Source organism: Pseudophryne corroboree, chromosome 5 (assembly GCF_028390025.1).
Source record: "Pseudophryne corroboree isolate aPseCor3 chromosome 5, aPseCor3.hap2, whole genome shotgun sequence".
NCBI lineage: Eukaryota > Metazoa > Chordata > Amphibia > Anura > Myobatrachidae > Pseudophryne > Pseudophryne corroboree.
Window position 1 is genome coordinate 551,747,068 of NC_086448.1, and position 14,577 is coordinate 551,761,644.

Genomic DNA, 14,577 nt, shown 5'->3' on the forward strand with positions numbered 1-14,577 from the left:
AGCAAACTGAAAAGGTTCAGACAAAACAAAAAGCATTTTTCCTAGAAGTTAACATTTTCTAAAACATGTAAGACAAGAACCTGGGACAAATATACCTGCCCTCAAACACTATCCCAGTGTTCTTGTCACATATCCCCCTCCCCTGTTTCGACCTAGGGGCCGGAACACTTGTAGCCCCCAAACAGAAGATGCGAGACAATGCATCTGCGTTGGCCAATTGTGTTCCCGGTCTATGTTCGACAGTAAACTTAAAGTCCTGCAACGCTAGAAACCATCTAGTTACACGAGCATTCTTGCCTCTATTTACATACATCCATTTTAAAGGGGCATGGTCTGTCACTAGTCTGAATTGTCTACCCAAGAGGTAATATCTCAAGGTATCTAGTGCCCACTTAATGGCCAAAGCCTCCTTTTCCACAATGGCATACTTTTTTTCATGCTCATTGAGTTTCCTACTCAAATAAATGATAGGGTGTTCGTCCCCATCTCTGGTTTGGGACAGCACAGCACCTATCCCTACCTCTGAGGCATCTGTCTGTACCACAAATTCTTTTGAAAAATCTGGTGTTATCAACACCGGTTGTGAACACAAAGCCACTTTTAATGCTTGGAACGCCTTTTCTGCATCAGGGTTCCATTTCACCACATTTGACTGCTTCCCTTTGGTAAGGTCTGACAACGGCACCGCTGTGGTCGCAAAATTAGGAATAAACCGTCTATAGTACCCAGTAATTCCCAAAAAAGCCCTTACCTGTTTTTTATTCACTGGACGAGGCCAGTTTTGAATAGCATCAACTTTATTCAATTGGGGCCTAATCAGACCTCTGCCTATGGTGAAGCCCAAGTATTTGACCTCCTCCATTGCGAGGCAGCACTTCTTTGGGTTAGCAGTTAACCCTGCCTCTCTGATTGAGTCCAGTACTGCTTGTACTTTAACCAAATGGGACCCCCAGTCTGTACTGTGAATTACCACATCATCCAAATAGGCAGCTGCATATTTTCTATGGGGCCTCAAAATTTTATCCATCGCCCGTTGAAAGGTTGCTGGAGCCCCATGCAACCCAAAGGGTAACATCTTATACTGGTACAGCCCCTCCGGAACCGAAAAGGCTGTTTTTTCTTTGGCGCTATCAGATAAAGGTATTTGCCAGTAACCTTTGGTCAGGTCCAATGTGGTGAGAAACCTGGCTGTTCCCAGCCTTTCTACAAGCTCATCCACACGGGGCATGGGGTATGCGTCAAACTTGGACACCTCATTTAACTTACGAAAGTCATTACAGAAGCGTATGCTACCGTCGGGCTTCGGGATGAGCACTATGGGACTGGACCACTCACTGTTAGACTCCTCTATGACTCCAAGTTCTAACATGGTTTTAACTTCCTTAGAAATAGCTTCTCGCTGAGCTTCAGGAATCCTATATGGCTTTAAATGAACCCAGACCCCTGGTTCTGTGACAATGTCATGTTTTATTATGGTCGTTCGGCCAGGCAGCTCTGAAAATACCTCTCTATTTTGGATGAGAAATTATTTAACCTGATTGTTCTGATCAGCTGATAATGTCTCTGACACCTTCACTGCGGGAAGCAACCGGGGTGAAGACACTGAAGGGCAAGGCTCCGCTGACAGAGACAACCTATCTTTCCAGGGTTTGATTAAGTTAACATGGTAGATCTGTTCGGGTTTTCTCTTTCCCGGCTGGTATACTTTGTAATTAACCTCATTCACTTTTTCCCTAATCTCAAATGGACCCTGCCATTTAGCTAGGAATTTGCTTTCCACAGTGGGTACCAAAACAAGAACTCTATCTCCAGGAGCAAATTCCCGTATCTTGGCACTCCGGTTATAGACCCTCTGTTGAGCACTTTGGGCCTGTTCCATGTGCTCTCTGACAACAGGTACCACGGCTGCAATCCTATCCTGCATTTGTGTTACATGCTCAATAACGCTTCTATAAGGAGTGGGCTGTCCTTCCCACGTCTCTTTGGCAATATCCAACAGCCCTCTGGGGTGTCTACCATACAACAAATCAAATGGAGAAAACCCCGTAGAGGACTGAGGGACTTCTCTGATGGCCATTAACAAGTAGGGCAACAAACAATCCCAGTTTTTCCCATCTCTCTCAACAACCTTTTTTAACATACTTTTTAATGTTTTATTAAACCTTTCCACCAACCCGTCAGTTTGGGGATGGTAGATGGACGTCCTGAGGTGAGTGACCTTAAATAACTTGCACAATTCTTTCATGATCCTTGACATAAATGGAGTACCTTGGTCAGTCAAAATTTCTTTTGGTATTCCCACTCTACTAAATACCTGCACCAGCTCCCTAGCTATCGCCTTGGTTGTGATAGTGCGTAAAGGGACAGCCTCAGGATATCGAGTGGCATAGTCCATAATTACCAGGATATACTGATGGCCCCGAGCAGACTTTAACAAGGGCCCCACGAGATCCATGGCTATTCTGTCAAACGGGACCTCTATAATAGGCATGGGAACTAGTGGGCTCCTGAAATGGGGTCTAGGGGCATGATACTGGCATTCAGGACAGGAAGAACAATATTCAGACACTTCTTTATAAACCCCTGGCCAAAAGAACCTTTGTAAAACTCTTTCAGTGGTTTTTTCTGCCCCTAAATGTCCTGCGGTAACGTGACTATGAGCTAAATCTAGTACCGTTCTCCGATAAGGCTGGGGAACTACCAGCTGTTCCACCACATCCTCACCCCTTTTGACAATGTGGTACAAGAGCTCATTACAGATGGCCATGTGGGGATACGTAACCCTGTTACCTGGTACCACAGGTTCCCCATTAACAATCTTAACATTCTCTCTAGCCTTTATTAAGGTAGGATCCTTTAACTGTTCAGACGCAAACAGATCCTTCTTTACCTCCAGGTCAGGCACGCTTTCAGTTCTAACTACTATGTCTCTGTTCCCGGCAAGAGGGTCCTCACTGGACTCCCTATCTGTCACTTCCCCAGCCAAACTAGCAAAAGGCAAAGGGCCAGAAAGTTCCGAAGACCCACGTACATCCATAAAATCACCGGTATTATCAACTGGCTTTTTACTTCTCACATCTGTTGATAACCGTGATTCCCACAGTTTCCAAAAATGAGGAAAATCCCTCCCTATTATGGCCTCATGCACCAAGGTAGGGACCAGTCCCACTTTAACCATTGCTGACCCACAACAAGTTTCTATATTCACCTCAGCAGTGGCATAATGTTGGGTATCCCCATGTATGCAAGTTACCCCAATAGGTATTTGCTGGACCTTTAAGGGGTTCACTAACCCAGCTTTCACGAGGGTAACTAAACTTCCTGAATCTAGCAAGGCCTCTACCCGGTTACCTTCTAAGAACACATCACACATTTGTTTTTCCAGCTCAGGTGAAGGTACCACAGTACAAGCTAACCTAGCAAAGAAAGACATTCTGCGACATTCAAAGGCAGCATCACATTGCATGGGTTCTTGCGTGACTGGGCAATTGGCAATAACATGACCTGGCATACCACACCTAAAACATTTAACCACACGATTATCAACCCATTTGGGCAGCATAGACCGTTCTAGCCCCATTGGCCTGTTTCCAGGGCCAGTGTTTACAGTCTCTCCAGCCTTGCGTTCTCTTAACCGCCCAGCAACGTTTTCCCACGGAACAGTCTTACCAGTCTTTACTGAAGGGCGCTGTCGAGGACCTATGGGTTGTTGGGTGGTCATCAGTAGTTCCTCTGCTGCCAAATACCTCTCTACCATGTCCACTAATTGGTCAGCAGTACCCGGGTTTCCATGGCTCACCCACTTGCGCAGGACCATGGGCAAAGATCTCAAGTAGCGGTCCATGACGACTCTTTCCACCATCTGGGGACCAGTTAATGTCTCTGGCTGCAGCCATTTTTTTGTTAGCTGAATAAGGTCGTGCATCTGGGAGCGCGGAGGCTTCTCCATGGGGTACAGCCAACGGTGCACCCGTTGTGCTCGTACTGACAGCGTGACTCCCAGGCGGGTCAGGATCTCAGTCTTTAGTTTATCATAGTCCCGAGCCTCAGCAGGGCTTAAATCAAAGTAAGCTTTTTGGGGCTCACCTGACAGGAAAGGTGCCAGCAGACTGGCCCACTGTGCTTTCGGCCAGTTCTCACGCTCGGCAGTCCTTTCAAACGTGGTCAGATAGGCCTCCACATCATCAGCCTCTGTCATTTTCTGCAGGAAGTGACTGGCTCGTATAGAACTAGAGCTGGTTGGAGCACTGACGGCCACATCTCCAACCCGAGCTGCAAGTCTCTGCACCACTTCTGTTAAGGCCTCTCTATCCTGACGCTGTTGCCTGTAAAGTTCATCAACAACTGCCTGCTGTTGTCTCTTATTTTCCTCCATTGCCACCTGCTGTAGTCTCCAATTTTCCTCCATTGCCACCTGCTGCTGTCGGTTGGCCTCCTGCTGAGCCGCTGTAGCTTGCAGCAAGGCTTTAAGCAGATCCTCCATGTCAACAGATTTTTCAGGCGGCTTTGCAGCTGCTTTCACCCAGGACATATATCAAACCCTCAGGGGTGAGTCTCAGTAACTTCACACTGGGCTGTATCTGCATAAACCACCGTTTTCTGCAGGCCTCACAAAGCTGCTGCTTTCACTTATGCGCAGAACGGCCTGCTCGCATTCTCCACCAAGTTGTAACACTGTAGGGGTGCAAGGTGCCTTTTCCCGGGGAATATGGCAGCCCGCAGCAGCTGAGGAACAACACAAGTCCAGTTTCTGGTACAACTGACCCCGGCCAGTTTTATTGAAACAGAAAATAAAACAAACCCCAAAATAAAAATACCTTGCCTGTCCGGCACTAACTAAACATAAGATGTTCCTAACTGTCACTAAACAAAACACAGAGTTCTTCAGTACATACTGTATAGCTTACTTGCATCAGAAAGCGTGTCTCTCACACACAGATCCTGCAGCCTTCCCAGGCAGTCTGCCCATACTAATCAGGTTAGAAGCACTATAACACTCTTACACAGCTGAAACCCTGATTAGCCCTCTGTGAGGCCAAAGACCCGAACTGGGCCCAATGTTTAGAACTCGCCTTATCTCTCTCTCAGAGCCTTTACCCAGCTTTTACAGCAAACTGAAAAGGTTCAGACAAAACAAAAAGCATTTTTCCTAGAAGTTAACATTTTCTAAAACATGTAAGACAAGAACCTGGGACAAATATACCTGCCCTCAAACACTATCCCAGTGTTCTTGTCACAGTAAGCATCCTTTATGTCCAGGGACACCATAAAGTCCCCTTCTTCCAGATTCGCTATCACTGCTCTGAGTGACTCCATCTTGAACTTGAATTTTTGTATGTACAGGTTCAAAGATTTCAGATTTAGAATAGGTCTTACCGAGCCGTCCGGCTTCGGTACCACAAATAGCGTGGAGTAATACCCCTTTCCCTGTTGTAGGAGGGGTACCTTGACTATCACCAGCTGAGAAAACAGCTTGTGAATGGCTTCCAATACCGTCGCCCTGTCTGAGGGAGACGTTGGCAAAGCAGACTTTAGGAACCGGCGAGGGGGAGACTTCTCGAATTCCAACCTGTAACCCTGAGATACTACCTGCAGAATCCAGGGGTCCACCTGTGAGCAAGCCCACTGTGCGCTGAAATTCTTGAGTCGACCCCCCACCGCTCCTGAGTCCGCTTGTAAGGCCCCAGCGTCATGCTGAGGGCTTTGCAGAACCCTGGGAGGGCTTCTGTTCCTGGGCAGGGGCTGCTTGCTGCCCTCTCTTACCCCTTCCTCTGCCCCGAGGCAGATATGACTGTCCTTTTGTCCGCTTGTTCTTATAGGACCGAAAGGACTGCGGCTGAAAAGACGGTGTCTTTTTCTGTTGGGAGGGGGTCTGAGGTAAAAAGGTGGATTTTCCGGCAGTTGCCGTGGCCACCAGATCCGATAGACCGACGCCAAATAATTCCTCCCCTTTATACGGCAATACTTCCATATGTCGTTTGGAATCCGCATCACCTGACCACTGTCGCGTCCATAAACTCCTTCTGGCAGATATGGACATCGCATTTACTCTCGATGCCAGAGTGCAAATATCTCTCTGAGCATCTCGCATATAAAGGAAAGCATCCTTTAATTGCTCTATAGTCAATAAAATACTGTCCCTATCCAGGGTATCAATATTTTCAGTCAGGGAATCCAACCAGACGACCCCAGCACTGCACATCCAGGCTGAGGCGATGGCTGGTCGCAGTATAACACCAGTATGTGTGTATATACTTTTTAGGGTAGTTTCCATTCTCCTATCAGCTGGATCCCTGAGGGCGGCCGTATCAGGAGACGGTAACGCCACTTGTTTTGATAAGCGTGTGAGCGCCTTATCCACCCTAGGGGGTGTTTCCCAGCGCGCCCTAACCTCTGGCGGGAAAGGGTATAATGCTAATAACTTTTTTGAAATTAGCATTTTTCTATCTGGGTTAACCCACGCTTCATCACATACATCATTTAATTCCTCTGATTCAGGAAAAACTACAGGTAGTTTTTTCACCCCCCACATAATACCCCTTTTTGTGGTATTTGCAGTATCAGAGATATGCAAAGCCTCCTTCATTGCCGTGATCATATAACGTGTGGCCCTACTTGAAAATACGTTTGTTTCATCACCGTCGACACTAGATTCAGTGTCTGTGTCTGGGTCTGTGTCGACCGACTGAGGTAAAGGGCGCTTTACAGCCCCTGACGGTGTCTGAGACGCCTGGGCAGGTACTAACTGGTTTGCCGGCCGTCTCATGTCGTCAACTGATTTTTGTAATGTGCTGACATTATCACGTAATTCCATAAACAAAGCCATCCATTCCGGTGTCGACTCCCTGGGGGGTGACATCACCATTATCGGCAATTGCTCTGCCTCCACACCAACATCGTCCTCATACATGTCGACACACACATACCGACACACAGCAGACACACAGGGAATGCTCTTATCGAAGACAGGACCCCACTAGCCCTTTGGGGAGACAGAGGGAGAGTTTGCCAGCACACACCCAAGCGCTATAATATATATGGGAACAACCTTATATAAGTGTTGTTCTTTATAGCAGCTTAAATATATCAAAATATCGCAAAAAAAATGCCCCCCCTCTCTGTTTTACCCTGTTTCTGTAGTGCAGTGCAGAGGAGAGTCCTGGGAGCCTTCCTCACAGCGGAGCTGAGCAGGAAAATGGCGCTGTGTGCTGAGGAGAATAAGCTCCGCCCCCTATTTCGGCGGGCTTTTCTCCCGTAGTTTTAGGTAACTGGCATGGGTTAAATACATACATATAGCCTCAATGGCTATATGTGATGTATTCTTTTGCCATAAAGGTATTAAATATTGCTGCCCAGGGCGCCCCCAGCAGCGCCCTGCACCCTCCGTGACCGCTTGGTGTGAAGTGTGTGACAACAATGGCGCACAGCTGCAGTGCTGTGCGCTACCTTCATGAAGACTGAAGAGCCTTCTGCCGCCTGTTTCCGGACCTTCAATCTTCAGCATCTGTAAGGGGGGTCGGCGGCGCGGCTCCGGGACGAACCCCAGGGTGAGACCTGTGTTCCGACTCCCTCTGGAGCTAATGGTGTCCAGTAGCCTAAGAATCCAATCCATCCTGCACGCAGGTGAGTTGAAATTCTCTCCCCTAAGTCCCTCGATGCAGTGAGCCTGTTGCCAGCAGGACTCACTGAAAATAAAAAACCTAAAAACTTTTTCTAAGCAGCTCTTTAGGAGAGCCACCTAGATTGCACCCTGCTCGGACGGGCACAAAAACCTAACTGTGGCTTGGAGGAGGGTCATAGGGGGAGGAGCCAGTACACACCACCTAATCCTAAAGCTTTATTTTTGTGCCCTGTCTCCTGCGGAGCCGCTATTCCCCATGGTCCTGACGGAGTCCCCAGCATCCACTTAGGACGTTAGAGAAATATACGTAATACAGTTTATCTTTGTGAAAATCCTATATTAGATAAAACCTGACGCACCAGGCCCCCTCAGGTTATAGAATATAGGGATAGCAGGTTGAGTGAAAGACACGAAATGGACACCACTCAGCTATCAAATGCACACACAAATAGTCACAGTCTATACAATGCAGAGGTTATTACTAACAATAATACTGCACTGGACTAGCTTACACAGCTATATAACAATAGATATAACAGTACACAGCAAGAACTGGATGTATATCTCAGGGTAATTGTACTAGAAAACCCTGACTAAGTGCACTCTTTCTTAACTAACATTGACTAAAAAAGGCAGGTAGAATACTTAAGTGTCTTGTAAAGTCACAGCACTGACAACCAGGCGGCATTACATAGGAGGATTTGCCCAAGCATTCCCAGGAACAGTGAGCTGAGGGATAATGGCGCTGCAGACACTGCCAGGGAGTGAGGGAGAGACAGATATGCAGCTCCAGGGCGGGAACATTTGCAGAAAATGGCGCCCTGGGGCTGGGGGAGGGGCTTCAGGTCCAAGCTCTATCCCCCTGCTGGCAAAACCACCAGGTACTGCGGGCTCTAATAAAACGGCTTATAGAGAAAACCTGACCTGTCCCATGCCCTGGTGATCTATTGGGATCGCCTGTACTGCCACAGTGTCCACCGCCAGCGTGCGCGGCCGGCCTCCCACTGACCGCGCCGGATCACGATAAAGACCGGGTCCCGCAAGCGGGACCCACTTACCATCTCCTGAAGCGCGGCCACGCGATCCCGGAGAGCACCCGTCGTGTGTGCCTGACAAGAAGAAAACCGGAGCCTCCTGCTGTAGTTACCCGGCAACCAGGGCTCGGGAGTGTACAGCGCCTCTAATGCAGGCCTGGCCAACCTGTGGCTCTCCAGTTGTTGTAAAACTACAAGTCCCAGCATGCTTTACCAGCTGAGCAGTGGGAGGGTAGGTTGGGACTTGTAGTTTAACAACAGCTGGAGAGCTGCAGGTTGACCAAGCCTACTCTCATGTAAATGCATCCAACCCGGGTTTTTAGAACTGGGTTAGAAGAGAAGTGTCTGATTGGCTGTTCAGCTAAGGGCTATAAGATAGCCCAGGCAAGTTGAGACTATTACACAGTAGACTATGCACTTACAGGAAGTTCACACACAAGAAGAGCAGATCTGACACTGAGGAATGGTAATAATGGCTGATAGCTGGGTGTGGGAGGGGGAATGTGAGTGTGAGCACCCTAGTAAAAAAAAAAAAAAAAAAAGTCCCTAGTAAGTAGCATAGCTTTAAAGAAAAATGTTTATAGATAGGAAATAAAACCACATATTTGCCATTAACAAATAGCAAAGGCTGAATAATATACGTCAAAGTGTCACCATTCCAGGGCAGACCCAGGTTCAGTGTGAACCTGGGAATTTTCTGTTTTTTTTAAATAGTGGTGAACTTAGACATGGGAAATTCCTGGGCTGACAGACTTGGGTCGTACCCGTGTATTTTCCAGGTCTTATGTCTGAAAGGGGTATAAGCAATATTTTGGATACAAAAAAGACCAAAGCCCCCTTCCCTAGAGGGCCCCTATAGGACTTTAGGTTTTACACTGAACCTCCTCACTCATATTGATATACGAAACAATATCAGAACTAGAAATGTGGATCTCCACAAGCACAAACTCAGGTCAGTAATACTATATTACAATTATATATTCATAAGGTTCAGTAGCAGCATATTAAAATAATCTATTGCTCAGTATAACAATAATTAGTGCAACTAACAGTACTGACAAAACCAGTTAATCAATAGCAAACAGTGGTTAGACACAGAGAAATCCAGAATGTTTCTAAGGGTCAGGTAGCAAAAAACTGTAGTCAAAAGTGAGAAGCCAGGGTCATAATAAATCAATATACAGAACCAAAACCAGGAGTCCCCACTATAACAGAAATCATCATTCATCTCTTCTTGCCCTCTAAATTCACAGTATCCAAAAGGGAATACTACTGTACCAAAGTGTTCAGTCAATGTATTCAATAATACAGTCATGACTGCTGCAGTGTATAAACGAAGCGCCAGGCAACAAATATGCGGAAGTACCTGACGCCTCGTTTATACACTGAAGCGGTCATTTGACTGTAGTTGCGGGGAGCCAAGTACTATACTATTATTATCAGCCCTTAACACCAGCAAGAGTTTACAAAATAATTTGACAAAGAAGGCCACTTACCAAACTGGGGACACACACTGAAGCTATTGTAATAGGCAATTAGCTTGTCGTCAAAGTCAGGTTAACATGTCTTTTGGTTGTCTGAAATCTAAAGGCCCACATCCACTAGTCCGATTTGGGCACTTTTCTTCAGATTTCGACGCATCTGACCAAAAAAATCTGAAGAAAAGTGTCACATAGGATGGCTCTTCCGATTCGATGCGCAGTCCCGTGTTAGATATGTCTGAACTACAGATCTTTGTGGCTGATCCAACTATTTATCTGAATCTGAAGAAATCAGGTGCACATCGGAGTGTTTTTTTTACTTCAGATGTAGCTGATCAGATTCATCTAAAGCGTCACTTGACTGGCATCTCCTTGGCCACTCCCACCTACCACAGGACGCGGCGGAGGCAGCAGCAGCATCAGATCAATCACATGTAGCATGTGTGCATCAGACATATCTGATGCGATCTGGCACATGATAGATATATCTGAAGTGAATGTAGTGAAAATTAAAGCCAGGGTCCGATCCGATTCCCAGGACGCTCTCGGGAGAGTTCAAAGGAAATCTGATGCGATCTGCAGTTCAGACGAGTCCGAGTAGTGGATGGTCACCTTAAGCCTATGGCTACACGGGCTGTACTTTGTCATTTGCATGTAGGTCCTGCTCATTAATCCTGGATAAGATTGTGTAAAGTGTATCTATTGCAGTATGTTGTTTGACTGGTCTGTATACCACAAAGTGTTGATGGGTGGTTGAGCCAGGTGTAGTATGGTATGTCAGCTGTCGGGGTCCCGGCGTACAGCATACCGGCACCAGAATCCCAACCGCCGACATACCGACAGCGTGGCGAGCGCAAATGTGCCCCTTGCGGTCTCGCTACGCTCGCCACGCTGCAGGCTATCTATTCTTCCTCCAGGGGGGTCGTGGACCCCCAATACAGAGAAACGGTGTCGGTATGCCGGCTGTCGGGATTCCGGCGCCGGTATACTGTGCGCCGGGACCCCGACAGCCAGCAAACTGAAGACCACCCGTTGAGCCTGTTCACACTTAAAGACAGTACTCGGAATTAGTCTGATTTAAAGTCTAGGTGTTCTTCATCTCCTGTAAAGAAAGTTGGTGAGAGGGTTTGCAAGTAAAGAGCAATGTTTCGGCAGGGGATGAATCAAGGTCCTGAAAATCAGGCTTCCATTCTAAGTGAAAATGCTAATACTTTCTTTATGAAACATACTAAAGCAAAAGATATCCCAGACGCCAGGTGGAGACGTGCACTAAATATATCCTAATGTAATCCAATAGCTGCACACCAAAAAAGAGATTGCCACCTCTATTTCCCAAAAACTGAATGAAAAATAGGTGGTGCTTGGTACATACGGTATAGACTCTTTTTATGACTCATACACCTTTATACAAAGCTTATATAAATGAAGAGCATAAAGTACTTTTCACTTACCTGTGAACTTTTTCAGCACTTACATTCATCATGATGCAGTAGCACAAAAGTACCAGTGCAAATATGTGCAAAGAGTACCTAAAATGTAAAGACACATACATTAACATCACATCACTCTGCAGATGATGAAGCAAATACCGGTAATCAAAGCTGTGACAATCCAAATTTGGTGTGAGTGTTTTTCACTACATTTATAAAAAAAAAAAAAAAGGATACATTTATAGGGGGGAAAAAAGATTATATCTATGCCAAAAATACATTCACCACATACATTTAACAAACAGAAAAAAATATATTGAGCAGATAGGTAAACCTTTTAAAGAAAATGTATTATGTTACAAAACCCATGGAGATTTGGAGAGAGATAAAGTACCAACAAATCAGTTTCTAACTGTCATGTACCAGGCTGTGTTTGAAAATCAACAGATGCGGATTGGTTGGTACTATATAGGTGAATACACACCTAACCGACACATCTGCAAACACACTGATTGAGCGGCTGATCAAGGTAAGTGTACACACTTACCAATCGATTGCAGGCCACTGCCTAGTACAATAAAGTTTTGGTTATTTTTATGGAAACAAGGGTGTGATGTCACGCAAATCACACTACTGACAAAGGAACCGGCCACTAACAGAGGAACCAGACGCAGTGCGAAGAGGAGCAGCTGCAACCAGAAGAAGGAAAGTATCTGTGGACTGCAGAGGTCTGGAGCTGTAGAGAAAATGGGGGACTTGAGAGACAGACGAAGGATATCTGGAGAGACAAAAAGGAAGCTGGCAAGACACTGGGTAGCTGGAGATACAGAAGGAGGCTGGCTGGGGAGAGACTGGGTAGCTGGAGACACAGAAGAAGGCTGGTTGGCGAGACAAAGGGTGGCTGGAGAGACAGAAGGAGGCTGGCGGAGAAGACACTGGGTGGCTGGAGAGACAAAAGAATGCTGGCTGAGAAGACATTTGGTGTCTGAAGAGACAGAAAGAGGCTGGCTGTAGAGACACTGGTAAACTGGAGCTGCAGAAACATGGGGGAATGTTGATGTAGAGAAAGAAAGGAGGGGGGGGGCTGATAAGTATTCACAACTGGCAGGATAAATGGCACATTATTTCCTCCTTTCCCCATCAGCTGTGCTCCTGTGGTGACGGGGGAGGAACCACTGTCCATTTCAACCCTGGAAGCCCGGTATGAACTTACGGCCCGGTAAACAATCTCCCAGGACACACTGTCATGCAGATACTACTATGTGGAAACCAGCTTGGTGTAAGTAGAAAGTCATTAATTTAGATAGGGTTCTTATTGGGAATAAAAAATAAAAATAAATAGCAACATACAGATGTGTCCTCATACATTATTACTGCAGCTGCACCAAACAACCCCTCTAAGTGATCCAGGTCCTGTGCAACTCTGCTAGAGCCAGCCACTTTTTTTTTTTTTTTTGGCGACTTTTTATGCAAAAATGCATTTTTGTTGTGCAATGCAAGAAGTACTCACCAGGAGACTGTGCAGATTAATTTGATATGCGATACATGTATATCTGTGTGCGACAGTCTGGATCTGTATAAAAAAGTGCTCTGATGCAGCGGCCACATTTTTTTTCTATGGCAAGATCCGTTGTGCTACATATGCAGACTCATTTGCACACAGATATACAAATGTTGCATATCGAATTAATCAGCAGTCTCCTAATGCCTCCTACAGATGTAGCCATGTTTATCTTTGCAGCTTGCTGCATGGTGCGCCAGCCTGTGACTATTCACAGCCGACGATCACTCCATTAATTCTTATGGACATACGCATAAGCGCATCCTAGTCGTGCCAGCTATGCCAGAATGCGTATGCATTATGCAAAGCAGAGCATGGCTACATCTGTAGGTGCATGGCATTGTTGCGAAGATGCATTTTGGGGTAAAAAAGACACAGAAAAGACGGATGGTGCTAGCATAATTGGCCAGGACCCGGAATCTAGATGTACATCTGTAGCTGACCAAAGCAATGAAGGTAACCAGAAGTTTAATACTTACCATCCAAAGCAAAATACTGAAAGGTAAACACCGACAATCGTGGCAAAAGCGTGTCGAACAGTAGCATGTGCATGGCCTGGTCTCAGGTAAGTGCGGAACCACACAGCAAACACCAAGGCAAACAGCTGACAAGTAACAAAATTGACCTGCAACAAGCAAGATGTTCTTAGGAAACTACTGTATGCTGCGTATGTTTTAAAGGACTTTCGAATTGCACAGGTATGCCATTATTAACAATAATTCCACTTTACAGTTCTAATATTCTGTGATTTACAGACATCTTCGTGATTCCTAATGAAGTCTTCAGGTAGATATAAAAGGAAATTCCATAAAGGATGGAGAACAGGCATAGTGAAAGTAGATGCCTCCATACAAGTTTAAAGGTATTTCGTTTTGCGGAGCTTGAAAATTATATAAAATAGGTTTCGCGTACACAATTTGATATACCTTCCCTGCTTTAACGAAAGCCGCATACCAATTTCCACTGCGAAATTTGCACAAGCTCACAGTTAGCGTAAGCCATGTTTCATACCTAGATTTACAATGGGAAACACTTCATGTCCATTCGCGCTGCCAACATTGGAAGTGACCAAGCCCACGGGACGGGTGAAACGCGTTTACCACACACTACAGAGGACCAGGAACACCAGGAGTACCTCTGCACATCCTCCATTTCATGGACTGACCCAGGGATCTGGGCAGTGTCCGGGTTTTTTTGTACTCTGTACCTCACTCAGTGCATTAGCTGATACTTAATATTTATATTCTGTACCTCATTCAGTGCATTAGCTGATATTCTAATATTGGTCTATGTTGAACAAAGGGAATATTTGTATAGCCTAAGCAATTAGACATTGATACCAGAAGTACCTGCACACCTTGTTCACCTTATGTACTGACCCAGGGATCTGGGCAGCGTCCGATATCTCAGGAATATTGTGTACTTCACCTAAGACATTAGGTGCAATCTG

General features: G+C 46.0%; 1 protein-coding gene across 4 annotated transcripts in view; it reads right to left on the bottom strand.

The window, feature by feature from the left end:
- MBOAT1 (membrane bound O-acyltransferase domain containing 1) overlaps window positions 1–14,577 on the bottom strand; it is a 186,817-nt gene that overhangs the window by 123,989 nt on the left and 48,251 nt on the right. For 3 of the 4 annotated variants that reach the window (XM_063923240.1, XM_063923239.1, XM_063923238.1), the window contains exons 2-3: window positions 13,607–13,752; window positions 11,588–11,665 (exon numbers count right to left, since the gene is read on the bottom strand). In XM_063923240.1, coding sequence (XP_063779310.1) covers window positions 11,588–11,665; window positions 13,607–13,752 — 224 coding nt within the window. The remainder of the gene's footprint in view (window positions 1–11,587; window positions 11,666–13,606; window positions 13,753–14,577) is intronic. The other variant, XM_063923241.1, reaches the window with a different exon arrangement.